This window comes from Urocampus carinirostris, chromosome 19 (genome assembly GCF_059441175.1).
Source record: "Urocampus carinirostris isolate Australia breed hairy pipefish chromosome 19, RoL_Ucar_1.0, whole genome shotgun sequence".
NCBI classification, from domain to species: domain Eukaryota; kingdom Metazoa; phylum Chordata; class Actinopteri; order Syngnathiformes; family Syngnathidae; genus Urocampus; species Urocampus carinirostris.
The window spans coordinates 21,045,131-21,072,062 of NC_142367.1; the positions used below are offsets into that span (position 1 = coordinate 21,045,131).

The 26,932-nt window shown below is 41.8% G+C and overlaps 2 protein-coding genes across 4 annotated transcripts; one reads left to right on the forward strand and one right to left on the reverse strand.

The window, feature by feature from the left end:
* Nucleotides 1–797: 797 nt before the first annotated feature.
* Nucleotides 798–7,424, reverse strand: psmd11b (proteasome 26S subunit, non-ATPase 11b). 2 transcript variants are annotated; one of them, XM_088323907.1, is made up of 13 exons: nucleotides 7,283–7,424; nucleotides 5,360–5,461; nucleotides 5,088–5,284; nucleotides 4,859–4,916; nucleotides 3,608–3,802; nucleotides 3,375–3,519; nucleotides 3,233–3,293; nucleotides 3,095–3,157; nucleotides 2,864–2,989; nucleotides 2,670–2,705; nucleotides 2,439–2,490; nucleotides 1,768–1,910; nucleotides 798–1,680 (listed from the first exon to the last, which is right to left on the reverse strand). In XM_088323907.1, the coding sequence occupies exons 1-12, from the start codon at nucleotides 7,371–7,373 to the stop codon at nucleotides 1,768–1,770; spliced, it is 1,269 nt and encodes a 422-aa protein (XP_088180033.1). In that variant the 5' UTR covers nucleotides 7,374–7,424; the 3' UTR covers nucleotides 798–1,680. The 2 variants fall into 2 exon arrangements, with proteins under 2 accessions (XP_088180033.1, XP_088180032.1); XM_088323906.1 differs by having other exon boundaries at nucleotides 798–1,685.
* A 3,278-nt stretch (nucleotides 7,425–10,702) lies between these two features.
* On the forward strand, nucleotides 10,703–19,973 carry cdk5r1b (cyclin dependent kinase 5, regulatory subunit 1b (p35)). Of its 2 annotated transcripts, XM_088324333.1 has the most exons (4): nucleotides 10,703–11,063; nucleotides 14,125–14,364; nucleotides 16,059–16,726; nucleotides 19,092–19,973. In XM_088324333.1, the coding sequence occupies exons 2-4, from the start codon at nucleotides 14,164–14,166 to the stop codon at nucleotides 19,105–19,107; spliced, it is 885 nt and encodes a 294-aa protein (XP_088180459.1). In that variant the 5' UTR covers nucleotides 10,703–11,063; nucleotides 14,125–14,163; the 3' UTR covers nucleotides 19,108–19,973. The 2 variants fall into 2 exon arrangements, with proteins under 2 accessions (XP_088180459.1, XP_088180460.1); XM_088324334.1 differs by lacking the exon at nucleotides 19,092–19,973 and having other exon boundaries at nucleotides 16,059–16,730.
* The last annotated feature ends 6,959 nt before the right edge of the window (nucleotides 19,974–26,932 follow it).

The window sequence follows — 26,932 nt, forward strand, 5'->3', positions numbered from 1 at the left end:
TAGAAATCTTTTAATTATTTTTTTTAATAATGTCTCTTTCTGCCTTTTTTGTGTTTGATCATTGAAACAGTCGTCGTGGCTGCGATTAAAGAGACAGTATGTACTATTTAGCGCTCCCTAGTGGTACAAAAAAAACATTGAATATTAGGCAAGAATACATTAACTATCATACCAATGTTAATTTTATTAAAAAAACATAGATTAAGATATTTGTTTTTCATTTATCCCCACTTAGATCGGCGCCACGTTTATCCACATCCGGCTGCTACGTTGTGCCATGAAGCACTGTGCCTCGCTCGTACCGGACACTAGAGTGCCATCTAGTGGTCAAACATTACACATTGGGGCTTTAATCAATATAAAAGGATACTGGATTGGTTTAAATACTAAGCAAATTTATATGAACTATAATTGAAACGAGCTATTTAAAAATACTCATAGGTGGAGAAATGTGCCATTATAGTACATAAAATGAGGCTCACCTAGAGAGGGTGGATGATTGTCAATCATCTTGTTGATTAGGGTACTTTTTGCCCCGTTATTTTTTTCTTTACAAAAGCTTTGGCATAATAGAAACCAAAATGGTGCAGTTTGGTCACATCTATCTTCCTTGTACTTGTTAGCACACATTTCCGGTTGCACTACACAACATAGTAACATCTAATATTTAAATATTACTCACAGTCCCTTTAATTTACATAAACAGTGTCCTGAATGCATAAAATAACATTACAGACTAACCAATGAAAACCCCTAAAAGTCAAAATAACTGCATTTGAAGAGACAGGACAAATGTCTTTAAAATAGAAAATATTTATTTCGAAAATGTCTAAAAGAGAAAAACAAAACGGGGAGAAAACATACAGATTGTTTGGTTACTAGCATACCAAGCTAATGCTAGAAAAGTACAATGGAGAAGAGCAGAGATGGTGGACGCAGAAAGGCAAGTTTGATTTCTATTTTGCCCATTCAGACTTTAAATGAGGCGAGTCAAGCGCCAGGGAACGTGGCACTCGTGGTGAAATTTCCTTCTGCATTTTCTCTAAAAACAAATGAGCATTCAGGGTGGGTAGCGGGTGGGTATTCAGGCATGTGGCAACATATACTTTTTTTGTTTTTATTTGATTTTTTTTTTTACAAAAAACACAAAAACCAAAAGCAAATATAGTAAGTTTAATACATTTCTGAAATACAGTGGGGGCTGTAACTGTTGGCATTGATATGAGTGGAGGGTGTAAAACCAAAGTGGACTTATTCCGACCTTCTCGAATAGAGGTGATCGGTATGCCCCGTGAAAGCCACTGCCAAGGTGAACAATGAGGAACCGAAAAACTGTTGTTTGTTCTTCTGGGGAGCCGAACTTGGAGGCGTGGGATGTACTGTTCCTCCTTTAAATCTCTATTTCTTAAATTGTTGTACAATAAGATTCCCTGATGGCCTGGCTTGGCCGCTGAGTTTAAATGAGATATCAAAATCAAAAGGTCAGGGGGGAAAACAAACAAAGGTGAAACTGTCCATTGTGGGAGGAGGGATGTGTCCGACAGGGGGTAATGTTTTCGGGGGGGGTTTTTGCTTTTCACTGCACTTTTTTCATCTTCTCCCTTAACCCCATCTTTAAATGTTACATAAGCTGCTCAAACACACGCGCGTGCACGCTTCCTCCAGGACACGGCTGCAGGTCTGTTCTATGGACACAAAAACCCATCACACTCAACACGATACGATCGCCGTTTATGTGCCGAGTGTCGTTTTTAACGATCCAGTCACCTATGTCAGCTTCTTGGCTTTGTTGTAAAGCGAGTCCACCACTTTGCTCATGTTCTGAATGGTTTCCAAGGCGGCTTCGTACGTTTTGTCGACCGGAGGTTCTTCGAAAATAATCAGCACTCCTTCGCCCTGGTCCAGAATTCCTAAGGCCAAGTCAAAAAAAAATGTTGCAAATAAGCCACTTTGAATTAATGAACCGTCTTCATGAGAAAAAATACACATCCATCCATTATCTGCACCGCTTATCCTCAGTAGGGTCGCGGGGGTGCTGGAGCCCATCCCTGCCATCCTCGGTCAGTGGGCAGGGGACACCCTGAACTGGTTGCCAGCCAGTCACAGGGCACACAGGGACAGACAATTCGCTCACTCATTCACACCTAGGGACAATTTGGACCAGCCAATTAACCTGAAATGCATGTTTTTGGAATGTGGGAGGAAACCCACGCAAGCTCGGGGAGAACATGCAAACTCCACACAGGAGGTTCGATCTCATGACCTCAGAACTGTGCCGCACATGCGCTAACCACTGTTCCGCCAAGATATACACATTTGATAGAAAAAGCAGGCTCTCATGTATGTATGGGAACCTGGGTGACACCAATCAGATTTTGGGTATCCAAAATAAATGTTTTGCAATGTATGTGTCAATGAGCTTTTATTTCTGAACATACCGTGAAACTTTTTATCCAGGATCATCTGAGATAGTTTGCGCTCTACATCCCCCTTGAAAAACAAAATTAGAAACGTTACCAAGCCTGACTGATAATGATTTTCAGAGGAAAACGAGATTCAATGTTAGACAAAAATGCAATACTTCTTGTGTGTTCTCATACACTAAAAGGTATCATACCCAATCGACAACAAATTTGAATGATACCAAGAAATATTTTTAGTAGACTTACCTTAGAGAGCTTGATAAGATCTGATATGTGTTCAATCTGCAAAAACACAAACAAGGCACTTAGGTAATTCCTCAAAAATGTAAATCCATAAATCAAATTCAGTCAAATTCCATTTTCTGGTCCAATCTTCCTTTTGCAAGTTATGCATTCGAAAAACGAAGTGTGTGCACAAAAACACTTCTCTGGACACCAACCTGCACTCTGGAGAAGGGCTCGATGACCCGGATGAGGTTCTGTTCCAGCAAGTTGTCGTACAGCTTGGCCAGATGTGTGTTGATGATGGGGTCGTCCCTCAACTCCGCTCTGTATTCTGTGAGGGCCTGTGATTTAAGATGAAGGAACCACATTCACAGTTAAAAAACAAAAGGAAACCCAACACAACTTCACATACGACACAAGCGGACAAAAGCTCGAACTGGCGATACCTTTTCAAAGTCTGCTAACGATCTGTTCTTGCTAGCCTGGGCTACGCATTTCAGTGCATCCGTCTGCAAGGAGAAAGGCAAGCGATAAGTTCGAGAAATATAAATCCATTCTGGACGAGTAGGGGAAATGAAAAAGACCTGGCGTCCGGTGTATCGCAAGCCTAGTTTCCCGCTGATCAGTGATTGCACCTCTTCTGGTCTGCAACCCAAGAGAACAAAACCGAATGAGAATGGAGAAAACCCGATGAGAACATGAGTAAAATATCGGAGTGTTGCGTACGCGTTGAGGACAATCTTGCAAAGCAGCATGTATTTGAGGGCCGTGATGGCTCGCGGGCTGTCGATGGAGTCGTAGCCCTCGAAAGCTTCAAAGAAGTAAGAATAAGCCGTCTTCCAGTCCTTTTCCTCAGCGGCGTGGATGATACCTGCACATTGGACAAGAAATACACACCAAGGGTTTCCCACACGACACTATTTAGGCCTGGTGGCCTGCCTGATCAGAGCTGTTCCCACCTGACTGCATGTCAAGCGCCGCCTGCAGCTTGGGAGGACAGTAGATGGCGTTGGCGGTTGTTCGTGCTGAAGTTAGAGCGGCACGGGCCTTGGGCAGGTTGCTGAGGGCGTGGTACGTTTTGCTCTCTAGCAGCTGCACCTCTACCAGCAGGGCCTTGTCGTCCATTTTCTTCAGCTCCAACAGTAGCTGAGAGCCTGCAGGAGTTGCATTAGCGGTCATGCTACTTGATGGGTCACCAACAAAGACAAAATCTCATTGTTTTAAAAACATTAAATACTGTATTTCCAGGATGATGGGTGCACCTACAACCCCAAAATGGCCAGAAAGTGCGCCTTATTTACATTGCAGAATACAGTGGAAAAGCATACAGTATTCATACGTGTACTACAGAAAGTTTTACCTTGCCCCACTAAAGTATTTGTGCAACGATCATTCCGTTAAAAATCATTGTTAACCAAATTGGCAAAACATTGTCTGCAACAGGAATCTAACCCGGGTTGCAGCAGTGAGAGCGTGGACACTTATCTACTGGACCAGTGATAAAGATAACATACGAAGAGGCATTCGTTTATCTCATTATCACAATATATTTGTACTTACGGTGCCAGAAATGAATGTTGGAGAAAAGAGAAAACTTAACGTCGTCCTGTAATATATAACTCAATGCAAATTCCGAATCATCATCAGATACACCAAAGAGTCGTTTCCATTTTCCTGCTTTTTTGTTGTTTGTATCATTCAGGACGATTTTTTTGTCTTCTCAATCCTCAAAAATTCATTTCTTACACTGTGAGTAAAAATAGGGTCATAATGAGATCAAATCTAAAACGTCTCATATGTGATCTGCAGTGGTCTATTGGTTAGCTTTCTGCGCTCTCACCACCGTTACCCTGGTTCAATTTCCACTGCAAATATTTTATTTGCATTTATGGTCAGCGACGTGTTTCAAATAATCAATCATTGCAATAAGAGACACGAATAAATTAATACAGTAGCTCTTCTGTAGTTTTGTTTTCATACGCCTTATCTATGAAAAATATATGGAAAAAGACTACTTTTTGGGGTATGCCTAATAATCCAAAGCGCCTTATAGTGCTGAAAACACGGTATATTCTCGGTCATTCTGTCTCAAGTCTGACATCAGATCCACATACAGAACGTGAAGAGTAATTTTAGTCCTGATGGGAGTAACAGAGGATCAAAATAAACCATTATATAGGACATCAAGCTGAGGCAAGTGGGACACCCACCGAGCGCCAAGGCCTCCTGGTACCTCTTGGTGTCAAAATAGAGCGAGATCAGTCGAGCCTAAAGGCACAGGAAGAAAAATAGATCACATCAGTAAGACACCACAGAGAAAAAGCCTAAAACATTATATGACGACATTTCTCACTTGTTGTATACGAATAGTTTGGAGCTCTTCAGAGCTGGCAATTATTTAACATCCTCTTTTGTTTCGACTCAATTTCTCGCCTTTACCTCGAGAGCTTGTCGCAAGAAGGTCCTCTTCTCTGCCTTGGCCCACTCGATGCACTCCAGGCACAGTTCCACCTCCTGGCCTGTGGCCGCCTCCATGTCAAGGAACAAGTCTAGCAGCGAGCGCACCAGCCGAGCGGCTTTGGCCTTGCTGATGGAAATCAGGAAGGGACGCACGAATTTCAGCAGACCACCAAGTTCTAGGGAGAGGAGAGTGAATTTTTAGAAGAAAAATCTACGAATAGAACTCAAGTTCACGTGAGCTTTAAGATCACCTGCCGCCTGACCCGTCTTGGCCAGGAGCGTCCCCAGTTCCAGGATGCTCTGCTCTTTGACTCTGACTGCTTCCTCATCGTTCTCTTGGACGTCTCGCCTCACTGTGAATGACAAACTGTTACAAATACATTCTATTTTGTATTCATATACTTTTACCAAGTCAAACAAATTTTGTATTACCCTTCAAGGAAAGATGAGAATAAAGGTTTGAAAATTGTTTTGCTTTACATTCCAGCAAATGAGCAAACGAGAGGAAAAAAAAAAACACCACAATCTTTTGTTAAAGACTAGCAGGAGGGAAAATACCATAATCCTTTTTTGGTTGGTTAGCCAATTTAATGGGAAGAAACTGCGTTTAGAAAAAAGACGGGAACATTGATATTCAAACGACATCAAATAAAGATGTAATATTGAATGAGCCGTGCATAAGATGAACATAAATTTGGTATTTTCACCTTTTCAAATTCGCAACGTCAAAAAATAATATCAAGATTTACGAAAATTAAGAAGCCTGTCGCAAAACTTTTACTAGAGGTGGAACAATTAATCAATAGAGTAATTATCAAATTGATCAATAACCGTTTAAATATTCAACAGAATATTTAAAATGCATTTGATTAACTGAATCTCAAATTAAACATTTTTTTCTTTAATAATAACATACTTTCCATATTTGTGTTGAGGCCTAAATAAAACATTTTGATAATTTTGGAACACAACCTCAAATCAATTTGGTAAATGCAAGAAATCTCCAACACAGGTCAGCGCAAAAGTTTGAGAGTTGTTTTTATGTTACTATATACCATTCATTGCCAAATATTGAGTTTGAAAATAGTGTTGAGAAACATGTGCATTTATATACATTGATTTTTGATATTCGAATTCCTTTACTTTGGAGATGAATGTTTGACATTTTTACTTATTATCTTGCTGTCAAATTTTTGTGTGCGTTTTTTCTACTTTTTTCCTTTGTTTTTGTGTAAGTGTTTGTCTTGCTGTTGGTCACCCCTCTCGAGGGATATGATCAGAGACTAAATAATCATGACTATGATTTTTTGGGAATGTGACAGTTTTAGCCTAATGATGCAAGTTTAAACTTTATTGTTTGGTTTATAAAGTTAGTCGACAAATGGGCGTTTAATGGGATTTCAAAACGATCACAAAACAGATAATCTAACACACAAAACATCATTTTTAGATAAAACCCACACCAACGATTCCAAGGAAATGATCCCTATTATCACTTCAATCCAAGTCGTTGTCATTTCGAACCAGATCAATATCCCCTACACTTTGACACTCGAATTTATGAGATGGTGCCATTTTTACTTGAGTATCTGTCCAAGTACTCGAGTACAGACACGAGGCGAGCTACTTGACAGCTAGTCTGCCGGTGTGACAAGGCGATTTGAGGGCAACCTCAACACTGTTTACATGTGACGTACATTTCGCACAGCACACTCTAAATCAGATTTATTAATACAATTAAGAAAAAGAAACACGGGGTGGGGGGAACGTTGGCGACTCGTGATGTTAAACGGAACAAATAGTACTTGAAACAAACAAAAACAACATGTCCCCAATCACGGTAACAACATGCTAACAATGCTAGCTAGTTGTCAGTACGGTATTTCGCACGGTACGTATTAAACATCAACTTAAAAGAGAATTGAGTTGAAAATGTGTTAAAGAGAAGATATAACACGAAGAGAAAGGGTAGGCCTGTTAGCACAGCGGCTAAATAGCTAACGTCCGTCCACACATAGTGGACGGTAGCTCCCATTGAGCAGTGAGTCAGCACCGCATAACCGGCTCGCTGTTACGCGACTAGCGCCGGCCCGCGAGCGACAAAACGCCGTCATGAAACGCTCCCCCGAGTAGCGACGCAGGCCTTAACCTCCGGAGATAAGCGTGACTGGTACCTATCGAGTGTAGAATGTCGATGGAGGCGTTGCGGTCCGTGCTAATGAGAGACTGGGCTCTCTGAAACTCGACTACTGCTGCAGCCGCCATCTTCCTTATTCAAAGTGCAGCCTGGATGAGAAGTACGTACAGGATGTGACGTCATACTGTTGCAGAATGGTGGGAAATGTAGTCTATACATATTTTTTTCCACGCGTATTTTTTCAGAATAAAAGTCATATCACAAAATTATCAAATTACTCGAAAAGAAAAGAAGGATGGAGGACTAAAGCCATACATTTATAGGGGGACCTCTAAAGAACTTCGAATGCTTCTTCTACTAATCATTTCGACTCATTTTCATGTCAAACACACCGGTATTCGTTATTTACGCAAGACGAGTGTTCGACCTCCTGCGCTAACGGTTCTCAACTGACTGACCTGACTTGATGACGCAGGACCCCAACCTCATTACAAGCCTTGACAAAAATGAGGAAATAATTTTTTCTATGTATTGATTAAAATGCTCACATTATTTGCTGCGACAGGTACACAAAGACCTGTTGTTCCCCCTTTTTCTTTTTTCTCTCCTTCTTTTTTTCCCCTTTTCTTCTATTTCCTCTTTTTAACACACGCTCTTCCGTTTTCTTTCTTTTCTTCTTTAATTATGTATGTGTTTTTTTTTCTTTTTTTTCCCCCCCTTCCTTTTTTCCCCCCAAAGGCTTGCAACCCACTGAGGATGGGTCCACGGCTCCGTTTTTGGGTCCCAAAACACCAGTTGAGAACCACTGGCTTAAATTTCTATATACATTTGACAGTTTCTGAGTTTTTTTTTCTTCCCGTCCTTCTTCCTAACCCTCCTGTTTTCCTCGGGTCAAATGGACTGGCATTTTTGTGATAAATAAACAAATACATTTAAAAAATGAAAAAGGAAAGAATAAAAATCTCCCAACTTATATTTAATTTAACTTTAAATGTTATGAGTTTCACTAGATTGGTCCCTGCAGTAGAAACAATGAAGTGTTGTTTTTTACCACATTTCCATGTAAGCTGTGAGATAAAATAAATAAAATAAAATAAATACAGAGATGGTCCTTAAAATGAGCGCATGACGGGAATTAAACATAAAAACATTTCAAATATGATTTAATGGCTTCCTTTGAATGTAAATAAAATTTCAATTTATGTTTTGCTTGGATTTATGAGCAACAATATTCTGTGATGGCAGTTCACTTACTCAAAAGCAGTCATTTGGCAGATGGTAAACTGTTCTCCCGAAAAAGGTCCAACATTTTATATTTATCGTCAGAACCCGAACAGGCGGTGGACCCAGATGCGTAACGATTTCACACAGCTTTATTTTACGGGAAGTCATGCGCGGGAACACAAACACCAGCGATTTGGCAATCGCTGGGCCGAAAAGATCGAAACTGGACAGGAAAGACGGGATCAAGACCAGATACAGGATATACAAGCAGATACTAGACAGGGCGGGACAGACCCGATCGATACCGGATACTGGGGCAAGATACCGGACAGGACGGGATAGACGGGATCCATACCGGATAGAACGGGGCAGCTGCAATCAGTACCCGATATTGGATACACAAGCAAGATATTGGACAGGGCAGGACAGACAGAATCGATACCGGACAGGACGAGACAGGCGGGATCATTACCGGATACTGGAGACTGGGGCAAGATACCGGACAAGATGAGACAGACGGGATCGATACCAGATACCGGACAGGACGAGACCCGATACTGGAGACTGGAGCAGGATACTGGACATGATGAGACAGACGGGATCGATACCGGATACTGGATACATGAGCAAGATACCAGACAGGACGAGACAGGCAGGATCGATACCGGATACTAGAGACTGGAGCAAGACACCGGACAGGACGATACAGGCGGGATTGATACCGGATACTGGATACTCGAGCAGGATACCCGATAGAGTCAAAATACAAGTCTTGCAAGTGCAGAGGTTCGTTGACGGACTGACCAGGAGTGAATGAGAGCACCAAGTTTAAATACGAGGGAGACCAATAAGGCAACAAGCAGCAGCAGCTGGCGCCAAACGGGCGGGCCCAAGTGAGGGCAATGGGCAACCGTGACATTTGTATTTAAAAATATAAGTACTCTTTCCGTGGAAATGTCTGTGTAAGTTCATGCTAACCAATAAAAAAAGACACATTTAACATGTAATGGAGCCCACTATTGACCAGACCTTTTTTAAGGGACACTATGTAATATTTGCCGATTAGATGTAGCTGTATTGTGAAAATGAATGCTAAAAAGCACGAGGAATAATACAAAATATGAAGACTTAAAGTTGCCAAAATACACCATTTCCTTACTTTTTTTTTGCCCAGGCTTTTTGAGTCATTTTTGTACCCGTAGCAGCAAAATGGTGGACAATTGTGTCAGGTGCGGCTCATGATATGTAAAAAAAAGGAAATTACTCGACCTAGTAGTATTTTAAAAAGTACACATTTAAATGAAAATTTATGTATTTTTGCTTTTCTATTTGAATCAATATTGTTTTTATTAATGAATGAACTATTTTGGGCAACAGGGAGCGCTAAATAATACACACTGTCCCTTTAAACCTCTTGGAAAAATGAACTGTCGGTGTTGCAAATAAATATGGTTGTATTATACTACCCCCACGTGGCAAAGAGCACAAACGAATAAATATAAAATAAACTGTATTCCTTGAAAAGTACACTGTAGTGCTGCTACAATTATTAATTGTTGATTTTTTATAATGCTTTAAAAGTAAAAATAAATTATAATCTGCTTGTGCATAATCTAAGGTGATCTCAATGGCGATTGGTTGAATGCAATCCGTTTTCGTGTCGATTAAGGACAGGGTTGGGTAGGGTTACTTTAATTACTTTCAATTACTTTTGGATTACTCCAATACCAAATATGCTAATAAAAGACAAAAGAAACTAAATCTGATTAAAATGATGACTCACAACACGTGGTAAGCTTTCTCTCCTGGCTTTGATCTCCGGCAAAACTAACATAAAATGCCAACATCATTTTTGCCGTTCCATGTATTCCGTTACTCCCCAAGCCTGCACAAAATGTAGTCATTTTATTCATATTTAGTTTCTTTTGTCTTTTATTAGCATATTTGGTATTGGAGTAATCCAAAAGTAATTGAAAGTAACCCAGTTAAAGTAACCCTACCCAACCCTGATTAAGGAATAAACATGTCAAATAGATAGTTTTAAAAGCACAATAACATTAAATTCGACTGTCGAGTGCAATATTTAACACGCTCTTGTTCAATATTTGCTGTTAGCAGAATCTAACATGTGCGTCAAAGCAAACGAGCACATTCCTTTTATTGATTTTGCCACGGGGGAGGGCGGATTAGTGTCAATGCGCCTCAAATTGGGTCAAACGCGAACAGTCCTCCCTCCAATCACCGGACGCTTGGTGGTGCGTTCAGGTGCACGCCTGCACTGTACGCACTCCTTTCCCCGCGTCCGCTTGACAGGAGGGACCACCGCCTTTGCGCCATCGCTGCACAAAAACACGCACAATACACACGCACTGCACATCAGCCAGTCCGCAGCATCGCGGCCACGGAAGGAGGAGCGCATCCGTATCCAGAATCTCTTCACAATCGCATCTTTTTACGGTATTATTGAAAAATAGGGGTTTTATTCTTCTCTCGGGTGGGTTTACACGGACCGAGATGCTTGTCAGTCGCTTTTCATGAGGGGGAAGAGGATCGTCTCCATCGTCGTCGTTGCTGCGCTCTCATCCGTAGATCTGGTAAGGTTTATTTTCATTTTCACTTAGATTTCATCCAATTCTCAAAAATAAGGATACAAAAAATCCCCTATTCACGTTTACGGGTGTTTTTTTGCACGGGGTGGCTATAAATAGCCTCTTCTCCAGCCTCCACGCACGGGGCTCAGCTTCAGAACCACGGACAGCACCCTCGAGCCGAAATTAGCATTAAAAACACGCAAAGTAACCTTCAAAAATGGGTTCTACGGGATTCAATTGTATTTTTCCTGACGGATGATGGCGCTACATGAAGTAATATATTCGACTCAAGGTTCGATTTTGTGATGCTGCAGTGAAAACGATTAAAAAACAGAGGTGGTTTATAAAAATAGTGGATATTGAATAAAGGGCGTTCCGTAGGCGTCTATCTAAGTAATTGTGCAACTCCAAAGATCGTATATTAGGCTTGATACTATCTATTCTACTCGGAAGATGCAGATTAAATAATTATGAATCTGAGATTTTGAAATCTATTCATGAAAACTATTTGATTCGGGTATTTTTTGGTAACATTTATAGTGTGGCGTATGTGCAAGCAACACATGATATATTGTTGATCATTAAGTGTGATTATCTTCATTGCATCCATCATCTGCTGCAATCCGCGCGGGTGCGCGTTGGCGTGCGCGTCTCCAAATGAATCGCTCATGCGCTGCTGCAAAAAAAATCGTTTAATTAGCTTCAGGGATAAGCCACGTTTCGCTAATCACATTTAGCATCATTGCACGTTTAGGTGTAGCACAGAAATCAGCTTTGGCTTCTTTCCCATTTGAGCTGGTTTCATTTTCGAGGTACTGGTTTGGAAAAAATAAACAATGTAACGAGTGCGATCTGGACCCTTACCACTGGATGGCGACAGGAAACTTACAGCTTTTCTTCATGAACTTACTTGACAATTGAAGGTTGATGGATGCCTTAGTCACAGGGGTCATCGGGGTACCACTTCCTGTGGTGTGTCTTGGGCAAGTACAGCCTCGCGGAACCCATCCCTCTTTAGGCTGTTTCTTGGGTAGGGGTTTGCTCACCCAGAAAAAAACACTGGTTTTCATGGATGCTGGTAATCAGACTCAGATACAGCACCTTCATCATCTGGTCGCTGTTGTTTTGGGGTGTAAAGCACCATTCCGCTCTACAGAGATCAGCCGGACGTGGACATTGATAGAATGTTAAAATACTGATACTAGATCCTAAATCTCTGGGGTAAACCTTATTTGTTCCAGAATTTTGATTATAACACTATACGAAATTAAACAAACTAGAAAACAGAATCCGGCAGCTCATTTTTATTTTTATTATTTCCAATTCGCTCAAAATCAACCTTAAATAAATAAATACATCTTAAAAAACGAACAATAAAGAGAAAAAACATCAGAAAAAAATAATAAAATTCACTTGTTTTACTATGTTTGTCCCTGTCATGAACCGGAACAGGATCAGGACCCAAATGCGTGACGTTTCTCACACAAGCCTTTTATTTTACGGGAAATGGGGAGTCATGCACGTTAGGCAGCAGTCTGGCATGGAATGATAGGATGCCAGAGGCCGACGAGATCGATACCAATTGCCCGAGCAGATATTGGACAGATGGGGTCGTTACCGGACAGGACGGGACAGACAGGATTGACATCAAAACAGGATATCGAAAATAAACAGAACAAACTAGACGGGAACGAAACCGGAAACCGATATTAAACAGGACAAAATAAACGGGAACAGTACCAGACAGGAAATACTAACAGGAAACAGGACCGAGTCAAAACCCACGTCTTGCGGTGCAGAGGTTCGTTGACCGACTGACAAAGGAAGAATAAGAGCACTGAGCTTAAATAGACGGAAAGACAATCTGTGAACGAGCCGAAGCAGGCGCCATACGGGCGGGGCCAATTGGGCGCCATGGCAACCGTGACAGTCCCTTAATTTGGTAATTCAATTTTTGCATTGATGCTGCTTGATAATCCTGATTCCATTTGTTCATACATTTTCCTTCTCTGCAAAAAAGACTTGATAATTTTCAGATATATTCTGAAATCTCATCAAAATATTTGTCCTTAAAGGGACAGTGTGTATTATTTGATACCACTTGTTTGGACGGATACGAATACTTATTCGAAATACTGAAGCCATTAGTACATGCAATTTCATTCTATCTGCAAAAAACGATAGTCTAAAAGATAAACTCTCAAATCTCATGTAAATATTTGTCCTTAAAAGGGACAGTGTGTATTATTCTGTGCCTGCTAGTGGTAAAACACTATACTTAAATAATAACTATTGAAATAACAAGCACAAACACATAAACTATCATTGAAACATGCATTAAAAATATTTGTAGATCGAGAGATTATTATTTTTAACACGAGGCTCACCTAGAGGGAGTAGACCTAATTGTCAGCCATCTTCCTGCTGCGGGTACCCGGAGAGCTCATGGAGAAAGAAAAACAGTGTGGTTTGGTCACTTTAAATCGCCGTAGTTTGTATTCTTTGTTCTTTTAGCACTCGTTTTCAGTGGCACGAGATAAGGTGGCGACATCTAGTGGTCAAATAATACACAAGGTGTCCTTTAATATTGAAATGAAATGATCAGCATTTATATAGTCAATGACTTCCCAAAGCGCTTTACAGTGTGCTCCACATTTCCCAATAGCGGCCTTGTATTGCAGCCATGTAAGACGCTAACCTGCTTATTGGGGGTATTAGGGGTTCAGTGTCTTACCCAAGGACACTTCGACATGTAACACCGACGAGCCAGGATTTGAACTGGGATCCCTTGATCTACCTCCTGAGCTACTGCCGCCCCATATTTCATTCAATTAATGGGAACTCGTCTTTCCTTTAAAATAGGGTTTTTAAATGGCCACCAGAACAAAGTTGATAATGGTATCGGGTATGATCGCAGAATATTGATATTTTGAAAATGGTCGTTACCCGCACCGGTATCGATACTCCTTATAGGTTTCGTTTTTTCTTCAGGATCGGATTGCTATTTTGAAATATTGGAAGCATTTTCCGGATTATTACATTGATACCGTCGTTCTCCTGGCAGTGAGCGGACACCTTTCGCAGTCTCCTCGCTGCCGTCGCCATGGGAACTGTGCTGTCCCTATCGCCCGGCTACCGCAAGGCGGCCCTCTTCGACGATGGTCCGGCCACGGTGGGCCACTACACGGCCGTGCAGAACAGCAAGAACGCCAAAGACAAGGGCCTCAAACGCCACTCGCTCATCAACGTGCTGCCGTGGAAACGCATCGCGGCCGTGTCGGCTAAAAAGAAAAGCTCCAAGAAGGTTGGTATCGGATGGTCTTTGTTGTCATTAAGATCAACGTTGTGGGCAATGAGATTAGGCGGGGCATTTCAGGGTAAAACATGTAATAGAGACTTTGAAGAGAGAAAGAAATAAAAGACGAACAGAAACATAACTGTTAATTCTGATAAATAGGCAAAAAAATGAAAAACAAATTGTAACTGTTACCGGATGTCAGACGGACCCAAACGCAGGACACAAGCGGCTGTAAAACAGGGATATGGTCAAACCCCAGTAATAATAACTCAATTTATTTGGTCCCCTTTAGGGCAGGGGTGTCAAACATATTTTAGCTGGGGGTCACATTATGGGAAAAAAATCCCACCAGGGCCTTAGTAGGTTTAAGAGAAATCAAGAAAGAAATATGTAGAATAGAATAGAATATACCTTCATCTCATTGTTACAAAATGGGTTGAACATATTGTGACAACGAAAATTGACGTGGCACTCCAGTTTCTCATTTAGAGTGAGGATAAAAGAAAACAAAGAAGATAAAGGAACAAAGAAGATAAGGTTATAATTTACACAATATAAAGGAACAAAGAAGATAAAGGTTATAATTTACACAATATATACACAAGACATTTGGGCATGTAGGATGTTACATACAGTTTTGGGATCGTATTAGTGCAATAGTGCAAAAATAAATACTAAGAGAGGGAAGAAGGGGAGAGGGAAGAAGAGAGAGAAAAAAAAGAGTAAGAGTGAAAGAAGTAGAGAGAGCAAACGTGAAAAAGAGGGGAGGGAAAGAGAGATGGAAAAAGAAGGAAATTGAGAAAAAGAAAGATCAAAAGAATGACAGAAGAGAAAAAGACAGAGAGAAAGAGAATTGGAGAATTCTTGGGAAGAGAAGCTTGTCGTCTTGGCGAATGAAAGTTTTGAGTAGGAATCAAAAATGAAGCAAAGTAGAATGGGAGGCAGGAGTATTTATAGTAGGGGTTGTGTAATTGGCTGATTGGGAGCACCTGGACAGGACAAAAGTGGAAACTGGAAAATGGGTAATGCTGCCATCTCTTGGAGGAAGAGGGGGACTGCAGGCACCTAACCATGACATGTAACAATAGTGCAATGCAAAGAAGTGAAATAACGTTTGGCAGCAATAATAAAAAAAGCAAATAAATCACAAGGTATGTATTTTCCCAGTTTCATTTATCAACAAAAATCAAGAAAAACCCAAAAGTCGCAAAATATGTTTTACATTTTTGTGCATTGGTTGAGGGTTTTGATGGCACCAGGGAAGAAGCTGTCTCTGAGCCTGTTAGTCCTCGTTTCGAGGGACCTGTAGCGCCTACCAGAGGGCAACAGGTCGGAGAAGTGATAGAGGGTTTCTTTTACGATGCCTAAGGCAATGTTCTCTAGACTGAGCATAGAGAAGCCGATGATCTTTTGGGCTGTGTTGATGAAATGAAAATGAAATGATTTGCATTTATACAGCGCTTTTCAAGTCACTGACTTCCCAAAGCGCTTTACAATGTGCTCCACATTTCCCAATAGCGGCCTTGCAGCCATATAAGGCGCTAACCTGCTTATTGGGGGTATTAGGGGTTCAGTGTCTTACCCAAGGACACTTCGACATGTAACACGGACGAGCCGGGATTCGAACTGGGATCCCAAGACGAGCGCTCTACCTCCTGAGCTACTGCCGATGACTACCAGTATGTTTTTCCTGACCGCAGGTTCAACCTAACGGGACGAACGTGGGCCACCTGAACAACGAAAACCTGAAGAAGTCGCAGTCCTGCGCCAATTTGTCGACTTTCGCTCAGGACCGCAGCACGCCGGGCCGCAAAGACCAAGACTCGGCCAAGAAAGCGGCGGCGGTGGCCCCCGGGACCCCCAAACGCGTCATCGTGCAGGCGTCCACCAGCGAGCTCCTGCGTTGCCTGGGCGACTTCCTGTGCCGGCGCTGTTACCGTCTCAAGCACTTGTCCCCCACCGAGCCGGTCCTGTGGCTCCGCAGCGTGGACCGTTCGCTGCTCCTGCAGGGTTGGCAGGATCAGGGTTTCGTGACCCCGGCCAACGTGGTTTTCGTCTACATGCTGTGCCGGGACGTGGTCTCCTCCGAAGTGGGCAGCGAGCACGAGCTGCAGGCCGTCTTGCTCACCTGCCTCTACCTGTCCTATTCCTACATGGGCAACGAGATATCCTACCCGCTCAAGCCCTTCCTGGTGGAGAGCTCCAAGGAAGCCTTCTGGGATCGATGCCTGTCCATCATCGAGTTGATGAGCGCCAAGATGCTGCAGATCAACTCGGACCCGCACTACTTCACGCAGGTCTTCGCCGACCTCAAGAACGAAAGCCAGAAGGAGGAGGAGCGCGGGAGGCTGCTCATCGGCTTGGAAAGGTAAGAGGGGCGCAGCTTTAAATGTTCAACGGAAACAGACTTAAACCCGATAGAGTCCGGGGTGTCAAACTTATTCTAGTTTGGTGGCCACATGGTAGAAAAAACATTATCAGAGGGGCCTGACTTTAATGAGTGGCATCAAAAGTGGAGGGTTTGGAGTCTTTTGGGAGGCTCACACTTAAATTCTGATTTAGGGATGAAATACAGACGCTCCCCTACTTACGACCATTCGACTTATGATAAACAGTATACAGGAACATTTTTTTCAGGATGCCGTAAAATATCCGGACATTTCTGTTAGATTTTGTATTGTGTGCACCTTTTTCCGAGTAGAGGAAAGTACTGTAGTACTTGCTAGTACTACCAGTGGTGGCGCTGTGAGAGCTCACCCAGCATCCACCCCGAAGAAGAAATCCGCTTCCTCTTCCTAGTTCGTGTGTAAACACACTATATTGAATCTCCAGCGTGCTAAGAACTTTGACATTTTTATTGTTTAATATTTCGTGCATGCATTCAATATGGTTGATGTAAAGTGCAAAGAAGAGGCGAGCTGTTTCTTTTGAAAAGAAAGTGCAATAAGAAAGCTTGATGCGGTTGAGAAAATGGTCGGATCGCTTCGAAAAAGAAAAGGAAATCAATTGAATTCATTTCCACTAATATTTATTTAACTCTGGGAAACTGGAGAAGACTGCAAGGTGACCAAAATAGCACACAAACACTTATTTATTTATTCATTTATGCCCTGCGACTGTCTGACAACCAGTTCAGGGTGTCCCCTGCCCACTGCCCGAAGATAGCTGGGATGGGCTCCAGCGCCCCGCGACCCTACTGAGGATAAGCGGTGCAGATAATGGAATAGACAATGGTAATGGTGAGATTGAGAAATCAGTAAAGAAAATAGTCAGAGAAGGAAAACATATGCATATAAGTACATTTTAAAAACGAATTTAAATTGAGATTTTTTCTAGTTTTATTATTTTTTTCAATTTTCTAACTAAGGTCTTTTTTATTTTATAAAAAAAAATGCTATGAGCTGACATAGTATGGTTTAATTAATTGTCAATTTATTGTTTATTTGTGACGCCCTTAATCACAAGGAGTCTCAAAGGGCTGCACAGACCATTGCAAACTACAGACTATTATGACACCATCCCCTGAGCTAAAACCTACGTGATGGCAAGGGAAAACTCAAAAACCTTAAGTCATGGTTTTTTGTCTGGCCCTTAATCACAAGTAGTCTCAAAGGGCTGCACAGACTACAGATTACTGCAAACTACAGACTATTATTACTCTATCCCCTGATCTAAAACCTACATGAGGGCAAGGGAAAACTCAAAAACCTCAAGTCATGTAAATTTGTTTGGCCCTTAATCACAAGGAGTCTCAAAGGTCTGCACAGACAACAGATTATTGCAAACTACAGACTATTATGACACCATGCCCTGATCTAAAACCTAGGTGATGGCAAGGGAAAATTCAAAAACCTTAAATTAAGTCATGTTTTTTTTGTCTAGCCCTTAATCAAAAGGGGTCTCAAAGGGCTGCACGGACTACAGATTATTGCAAACAACAAACTATTATGACTCCATCCCCTGATCTAAAACCTACAAGACGGCAAGGAAAAACTCAAAAACCTCAAATCAAGTCATCATTATTTGTGACGCCCTTAATCACAAGGAGTCTCAAAGGGCTCCACAGACCACAGATTATTGCAAACTGCAGACTATTATGACACATCCCCTGATCTAAAACCTACACGAGGGCAAGGGAAAACTCAAAAACCTCAAGTCAACTCATGTTTATTTGTGATGACATGGAGTCTCAAAGGGCCGCACAGACCATCACAAACTACAGACTATTATGACATCATCCCCTGATCTAAAACCAACATAAGGGTGAGGAAAAACTCAAAAACATCAACATGACCGCACATGAGGTCATCTTCCTTCCAGGATGACCAGGCTGCAATGGATGTAGCAATATCAAATAGTACAACATGAAATCTAGGTCATTCATAAACAAGAGAATAGAAGACAGAGCATTCCACAGCACCGGAGCCCAGATGGAGAATGCTCTCGAGCGTGTGGGTTTCTTCTTGGCTCTTGGGATCACCAGAGGTTTTTGTTTGACGGCCAGATATAGATCTTCTAGTCAAAACCTGTGCTTATATTGTTAGGTCCTGGACGATTACTTTACTTGACTAACAATTGTTGATAACAGTAAATTAATTTGGAGTCCCGTTGACTTCATATAAACATCATGCAGTGAATTGGATGAAGGGTTCTATGAGGGGAGAGTACATGGACCCAAAACCATTTCAAGTGGAGGTTCCTTATGTGTCCCTGTCGTGTTCTCCCCCTTGTAGGAGGGCCATCGCCTGACCGGCGCTCGTAATCACGCCACGCCGATGAAAATCTTGGCACCCTCTCCCGCCCGAACGGACTTACGCGGACATCGACGAAACTAGGACGGGTGTCAAATACGGCTCGGAGGGATATTTTGGGGGCAGGGGTCTCTCGGACAAGACACGAAACGCTGAGATGGAACAATTGCATCGTTGGGACTTTTTCCCTCAGCCAGATGATGGTGACTATTTCTTTTTTTTTTTCACATCTTATACTGCAAGTTAATGGATGTTTTCACACCTGTGTGAAGCTTATTTATTGCTTTTTATCCTTGGAACAAGTTCATTTCATTTGTAAAGGTTAGAATGACATGTTTTATGCACGCCAACAGCGATTTTTAGAGCGAGAGGAGCAAAAACTGTCTTTTAGACTCGATAACCTTGTGTTGATTTTAGCTCTGCCTGCCGATATGTTTTTGGTTTTGCTACCTAGAGTGTTAGTCATCTACTGTGAACAGTGCCATATCCTCCATCATGGTTCTCTTACTATTTACTCACTTTACTGACTTTTGAGGTACTCATTACAAACATTTAAGCGTTTTGTTTCATGGTCGGTGGGAATGAAGATTGCTTCTGGTTGAACGTCAAGGATTTATCACAAACGACCTGCAGGAACAATCTGACCAGCACCGCGTCGAACTAAAATGGCAACAAAAAACAAGTAAAAGGGAGAACGTGGAGGGAAAAGGTGAAGATACTTGAGTGGTTGATTCGCTTCTGTGGGAAAGCATCATTGGGAACCTTGCAGGTTTTTGGTATTTTATACATTTTCATTCATTTATACAATATTTGACATTGTTTTAATCATTTATGGTTGCATTATTAAATCACAATTTGCAAGTTTTTGTGTATTATTTTTATATAACCGGCCCTGATTATAACTACTTTCCTGCTATTTCAAATGATAATACTGTCATGAACCAGAACAGAATCAGGACCCAATCGCGTGATGTTCTCACACAAGCCTTTTATCTGACAAGAAATGGGGAGTCATGCACGTTAGGCAGCAGTCTGGCGTGAAATGAAGGGAAGCCAGAGGCCGACGAGATCGATACCAATTGCCCGAGTTGATATCAGACAGATGGGGTCGATAACGGACAGGACGGGACAGACAGGATAGATAATGAAACAGGATATCGAAAATAAACAGGATAAACTAGACGGGAACGAAAACAGGAGAAAATAATAAACAGGACAAAAATAGACGGAAACAAAACTGGAAACCGAAATTAAACAGGAGAAAATAAACGGGAACAAAACCGGACAGTAAATACCAACATGAACAGGACCGAGTCGAAACCCATGTTTTGCGGGGCAGAAGTCCGTTGACGGGCTGACAAAGGAAGCGTGAGAGCGCTGAGCCTAAAATAGACAGAAAGCCAATCTGTCAACAAACTGCAACTTGCGTCACACGGGCGGGGCCAATTGGGTGCCATGGCAACCGTGAAAAATATTGTATTTGACGGACTATAAGGTGCACGCAAAATCCCCAAAATCCAGAAATTTGAATAATCCGGCACGCCTTATTTACATAAATGTAAATGGTCTGCATTTATATAGTGCTTTTCAAGTCCCAAAGCGCTTTACAACGTGCTTCACACTTACCCATTCACACACACACACCGATAGCAGTGTCAGCCATGCAAGGCAACTACCTGCTTATCTGGGGCATTAGGGATTCAGTGTCTTGCCCGAGGACACTTCGACATATAACACGGAGGAGCCAGGAATCGAACCTTCGATCACTTGATCCCGAGACGAGCGCTTTACACTGGACACCAGGAATACAGTAAATCTCATCTCATCTCATCAGCCGTACCGCTTATCCTCATTAGGGTCGCGGGGGGGCTGGAGCCCATCCCAGCCATCTCCGGGCAGTGGGCAGGGGACACCCTGAACTGGTTGCCAGCCAATCGCAGGGCACACAGGGACAGACAACGCATTCGCTCATTCACACCTAGGGACAATTTGGACCGACCAATTCACCTGAAATGCATGTTTTTGGAACGTGGGAGGAAACCGGAGTGCCCGGAGGAAACCCACGCAAGCACGGGGAGAACATAAAAACTCCGCACAGGAAGTCTGGAGCTGGATTTGAACCCACGACAGGTTCCCATGACATGAACTGTGCCGCACAAGCGCTAACCACTGCGCCGCCGTGCTGCCTGAATACAGTAAATATGAAACTTTAATTTTAAATTTAGATGTGGGATCAGATTTCACAATATTTAGGCACTATAACTGGTATATGTTTTCTGATTTATTTTACATGCCTTATATTATTTCACTATTTTTAAAGGGACAGCGTGTAGTATTTGACCACTAAATGTCGCTGTATGGTGTTATTCAGCAACGAGTGCTAAAAAGCACAAGGAGGAAGATAAACTACAGGGTCCCAAGGTGAGGAAGAGGCATTATCTCACCTCTCATTTTTTGCTCAGCCTTTTTGAGGACTGGTAGCAGCAAGATGGCGAACAATCAGGTCAGCCCCCTTCATGTGTATTCCAATCAGTGCAATAGTTTATGTATTCTTGCTTATTTTTGAAAAATCAATATTTTTTTTTACCATGATGTGCTAAGACATACACACTGTCCCTTTAATGCAACCCTTGCTCTTACTGTAGTTTTTATTTCATGTACTTTATAGTCTGGTGCACCTCATACAGGAAAATAAACCTAATGAAAGAATACTTTTCCTTATAGTTCGGAAAATACGGTAATTTTGTGCACCAGATTTCTTCCATATAATCATTTGGTACTAGGAATCTGTGTATTTAATTGTGGCATAAAATTTCACTCCTATTTAGTTAGGGAGGGTGTGGGGTTTATCACAGGCCTGTGCTGAGTTTTATCATCCCTGTCAATTTTCAAAGGCGGCATCAAATTTCACGAGCATTTTACAAAGTCAGGCTTGTAAAAGCAGAGGTCACGTTTGAAGATTACAAGAGCGCTTGGCAGGAAATCACCCAAAATGTTGTGCTAAGGAGGCTTTTATGTGGATTATCCAAATAGAACACATCACAAAGCTAACTGCTGTGTTTGGAAGATAAGACCCGACGTTTTTGTTACATTTCATCTTTCATAACCTTCCTGTTTTACATGTATCCAAAATCAGGTTTCTATCTAGCAGGTAGGTTTCGAAGCGCTAATCTTTGAAGTGAATCAAAACAGGTGAAAAACAAGACATACTGAGCACTCTTTTGCTGAAAACCAAGTTAGAGGAGAATGGTGAAAATCAGAGACGTGCAGTGAGGATGTCAGATTTAAGTATAAATGTACAGACAACTCACTCATCATTTGATACAAACTAGCATAGAAAAACATTTGGTTGTCTTACCTTATAAATGAAGTCTTTGCGATGCTCTTTTTGAATAAAAGCATCCATCGAATCCTCGGTCTCACTATCCCCCTCTGCCATGAAGCAAGAGAATTGCACACCTCGCTCTGCAGATGCTCAGCACAGTAATGTCATATGCTGATCGTATTTATAATATTCATATTGTGAAAAAATCAGCAATTATGAAAAAGAAAAGGTCAAGACCAGAACAGAGACAGGACCCACTCGCGTAACATTTCTCACAGTTTTATTGGGAAGAAGGGAAAGGATTGCACACACGATCCGGTGATCGCTGGTCGCACGGAGCAGGACGTGGCACTTCCGTGGCGAGCGATGACGAAGTCGGAAGCGGAAAAAACAGGAATAGGAGAGAAAAAACGTGGTCGGGATCGGAAGCAAGTCGAAAGCCAGGAGAGGAGAGTAGACGTGGTCGAGATCAAAAAAATCGATCGTTATTCGGGACGGGAGAACAGACGTGGTCGGGATAAAAACAGGTCGTAATTCGGGAGACAAACAGAAGCAAAAAACTGGACGAAAAAGGGCTTGCCGTGTAATAACAAAGATTCGCGGATGGACCGACAAAAGGGGACTGACAGGACAGAGTTTAAATACTGACATGGAGCCAATCTGTTAACAAGCTGCAGCTGGCGCCACACGGGCGGGGCCAATTGGGCGCCATGGCAACCGTGAATTTGTAAAGTTAAATGGGAAATGACTGAATAAATATAACTATTTCATATATTTCTTTATTCGATAATCCCATGATGACAGGTAAGGGAAAGCCTCCCCTGCCTCCACGTCACTGATAAAATTGTGATATCAGAAAGCAGAGTTATTTTATGAATATGAAGAAAGAATTAACCACAAACCTGCCTAAAGACTGAGAACAAACACAAAAATTCTGATTTCAACACCACCAAGATTCCTCTTTTTCCTCCACTCCAATTTTAAGAATCATACAATGCGGGGGAAAAAAAAAATAATAATTTGTGTGTGTTGTTGCGTATTTTGTAGATAACAGCAACTGACTGAGTGAATGTGAGTGTTTGTACAGAGAATTGTGTGGAAACAGTTCTTGACAATATTACAATGTCATTTTTTTTCCAACAAAAAACGGAGAGCAAAAAAAAAAAAGATCTGTTGTTGTCCATGATTTCATTTCTTGGTTTTCATTTATTTTTGTACTGTGATGAATATAAAATCCAAATAAAATGCACTGATTGTTCCAGAAACCGATGTGTGGGGTTTTGCTCGCTAGCTAACAGAGGTAAGATCTTATCAGCCCAAAGCCGCGCACAAGTAGACCTAAATTTTGGGCTAGGTTGGGCCTAAAATCATTATGTTTGGGTCGGGCTGAGATTCTCTCTGGGTGACTTTTTATTTTTCATTCATCCGACCATCATTGTTCTTCTTTATCTCTCTGCCTCTCTCTCTCGAGGTCCTGCACTAGATTCTTAAGGACGTACTGCTGTGGTTTATGGTCCAATTTTCAACCCATAAAAATGATGGACGGACGTAAAATTTTCCTGTTCATGATGGAAAATTGTTGGTTCATCTGTCATCTGCAGACACAGAAATTCAGTGAAGAAAGGGAAGTATTTGAACACCCTGTTATTTTGCTATTTCTCCCACTTAGAAATCACAGAGGGGTCTGACATTTTCATCGTCGGTGCATGTTCACTGTGAGAGATAAACTAAAAAGAAAAATCCAGAAATCACAATGCATGATTTTTTTGTGCAATACAGCTGCAAATAGGTTTTTAACACCTGTGTATCATCTAAAATTCTGACCCTGAAAGACTTGTTAGTCGCCTATAAGAAATCCACCTGCACTCCATGTATTATTCAGAATCAGATGTGCCTGCTATTTAAGGTGGTAGGCTGCATTAAGACAACCGTCTACCCCATATAATAAGTAAGACTTTAACTTGTAACATAGCAAAGACCAAAGAGCAGGTCCAAAGACACCAGAGACAAAATTGTACACCGGCACGAGGCTGGAAAGTGCTACGGAGCAATTGCCAAGCAGCTTGGTGAGAAAAGGTCCACTGTTGGAGCAATCATTAGAAAATGAAAGAAGCTAAACATGACGGTCAATCTTCAATCGGAGTGGAGCCCCATGTGAGATATCACCTGGTGGGGTCTCAATGATTCTAAGAAAGTTGAGGAATCAGCCCGGAACTGCACGTCAGGAGTTGGTCAATGACCTGAAAAGAGCAGGACCATTGTTTCCAAGGTTACTGTAGGTAGTTTACTAAGATGTCATTATTAGAAATCATGCATGGCACCAAAGGTTCCCATGCTTAAACCAGCACATGTCAAGGCCCGTCTTAAGTTTGCATGACCATTTGGATGATAAAGAGGAGTCATGGGAGAAAGTTTTGTGGTCAGATGAGACCAAAATGGGACTTTTTGGTCATAATTCCACTGAGCGTGTTTGGAGGAAGAAGAATAAAGAGTACAATCTGAAGAACACCATCCCTACTGTGAAGCATGGGGGTGGTACCATCATGATTTGGGGGTGTTTTTCTGCACATGGGACAGGACAAGTGCACTGGGTTAAAAAGAGGATGACTGGGGCCGAGTATTGTAAGATTTTGGGGAACAACCTCCTTCCTTCAGGCAGAACATTGATGATGAGTTGTGGCCAGGTCTTCCAACATGACACCGACCCAAAGCACACAGCCGGGAAAACCAAGGAGTGGCTCCTTAAGAAGCATATCAAGGTTCTAGCACGGCCCAGTCTCCAGACCAGAACCCAATCGAAAATGTTTGGAGGGAGCTCAGACTCTGTGTTTCTCAGCGACAGCCAGAAACCTGACTGATCTAGAGAAGATCTGTGTGGAGGAGTGGGCCTAGATCCCTCCTGCAGTGTGTGCAAACCTGGTGAAAAACCACAGGGAACGTTTGACCTCTGTAATAGCAAACAAAGGTTACTGTACCAAAAATTAACATTAATTTTTTCAGGTGTTCAAATACGTATTTGCAGCTATATCACATAATTAAATCGTTAAGAAATCATGCATTGTAATTTCTGGATTTTTCTTTTTAGTTTATCTCTCTCACAGTGGATATGCACCTACAATGAAAATTTTAGATCCCTCCATGATTTCTACGTGGGAAAAATAGTGAAATAGCAGGGTATTCAAATATTTATTTTCTTCACTGTATAAAAAAATGTAATTGTCTTGTTTACCTTAGATTTTGCGATAAAAGACAGGCTTTAATTTGGTATCTTCAATCGACTCTCTTTCTCTTGAATCCTTAGAAAACAAGATATTTCGGGTTTGCTTCAAGCTCGGTCCTGTAAGTCAAGTTATTTGTTCGGGCTCGGGCTGGGTTAAGCTTAAATACCCGCCGACCTGGGTCGAGTCAGGCTGGATTTTTTTTTAGGCCCGATCTTACCTCTGCTCGCTACTCAATTATCTTGACCAAAAAATAAAAAACACCAATGAGAGGCAGAAGGACGTGAAGGCGAGTCACTGAGTCAGCGAGCCGAAGCGCTAACCAGTCATCGCCAATTAAAGCGGTCCCTTGCGACTGCCTCGAAACTATCAGAGGCGGTGTTGTCATGGCAACAACCTGCCGGGGGAGGATAATTGTAAGGAGGTGCGCCGGTGGTAACCTCATCACTGAGTTTATAGGTGCCACCAAATTATCCCTGACAAGTGCACGCGAGCGATTAGAGAAAACCAAAGTAAATCAAAGTATTGCATGTATTGTTTATTGCGACAAGAATATGCAGCAAGCATATCAGAGGAGGCACATGTGACTGTTATGACACCACACAGAATAAATAACAGGAAATTTTGGCGCACAAATGCAACATTGCAGTCTTTTTAAATGGTTCACTCCATTTGACGGCTATAGATGTTAATGGCAGCCCAGTCAAAATGGATCTTTCACGTCTGAAGCTGTCAATGGCAGTGAATTTGTTGAGAATACTCGCGTGTTGTGTTTTTAGTGGTACCTTGACTTACCGTATTTATTAAAACAACTAAGTTTGGGTGCGCGTAAAATCGTTTACACTAGTATATTACTGTGTTTGTGCAACGATTGATCAGTCAAAAGATAGTGCTGACCAAAACGAAAGCAACAGAAATCGAACCTGGGTCGCGGCGGTGAGAGTGAACATATCCTTACCACTAGACCACTAGCAATGTAGATGATAAACAAAAAGGCATTAGGCTTGATCCCATTATCACACTATTTTTAGTCACAGTACCAGAGATGAATGTTAGAGAATGGAGATTCAAACGCACGATGAAGGAAACAACTTGGAATAGAAGAATAATGCCATTGTGACACGAGGAATGCACAAAAAAAGTAACATTCGTTTCTGGTACCATGGATAGTGTGACGATCTTCTTCACATCGCAATTGTGATCCACAGCTCAAATGAATTGATTTATTTATAAATTGTTACAATAGGTAGGAGCATTTCATAGAAATTATACATTTGTGA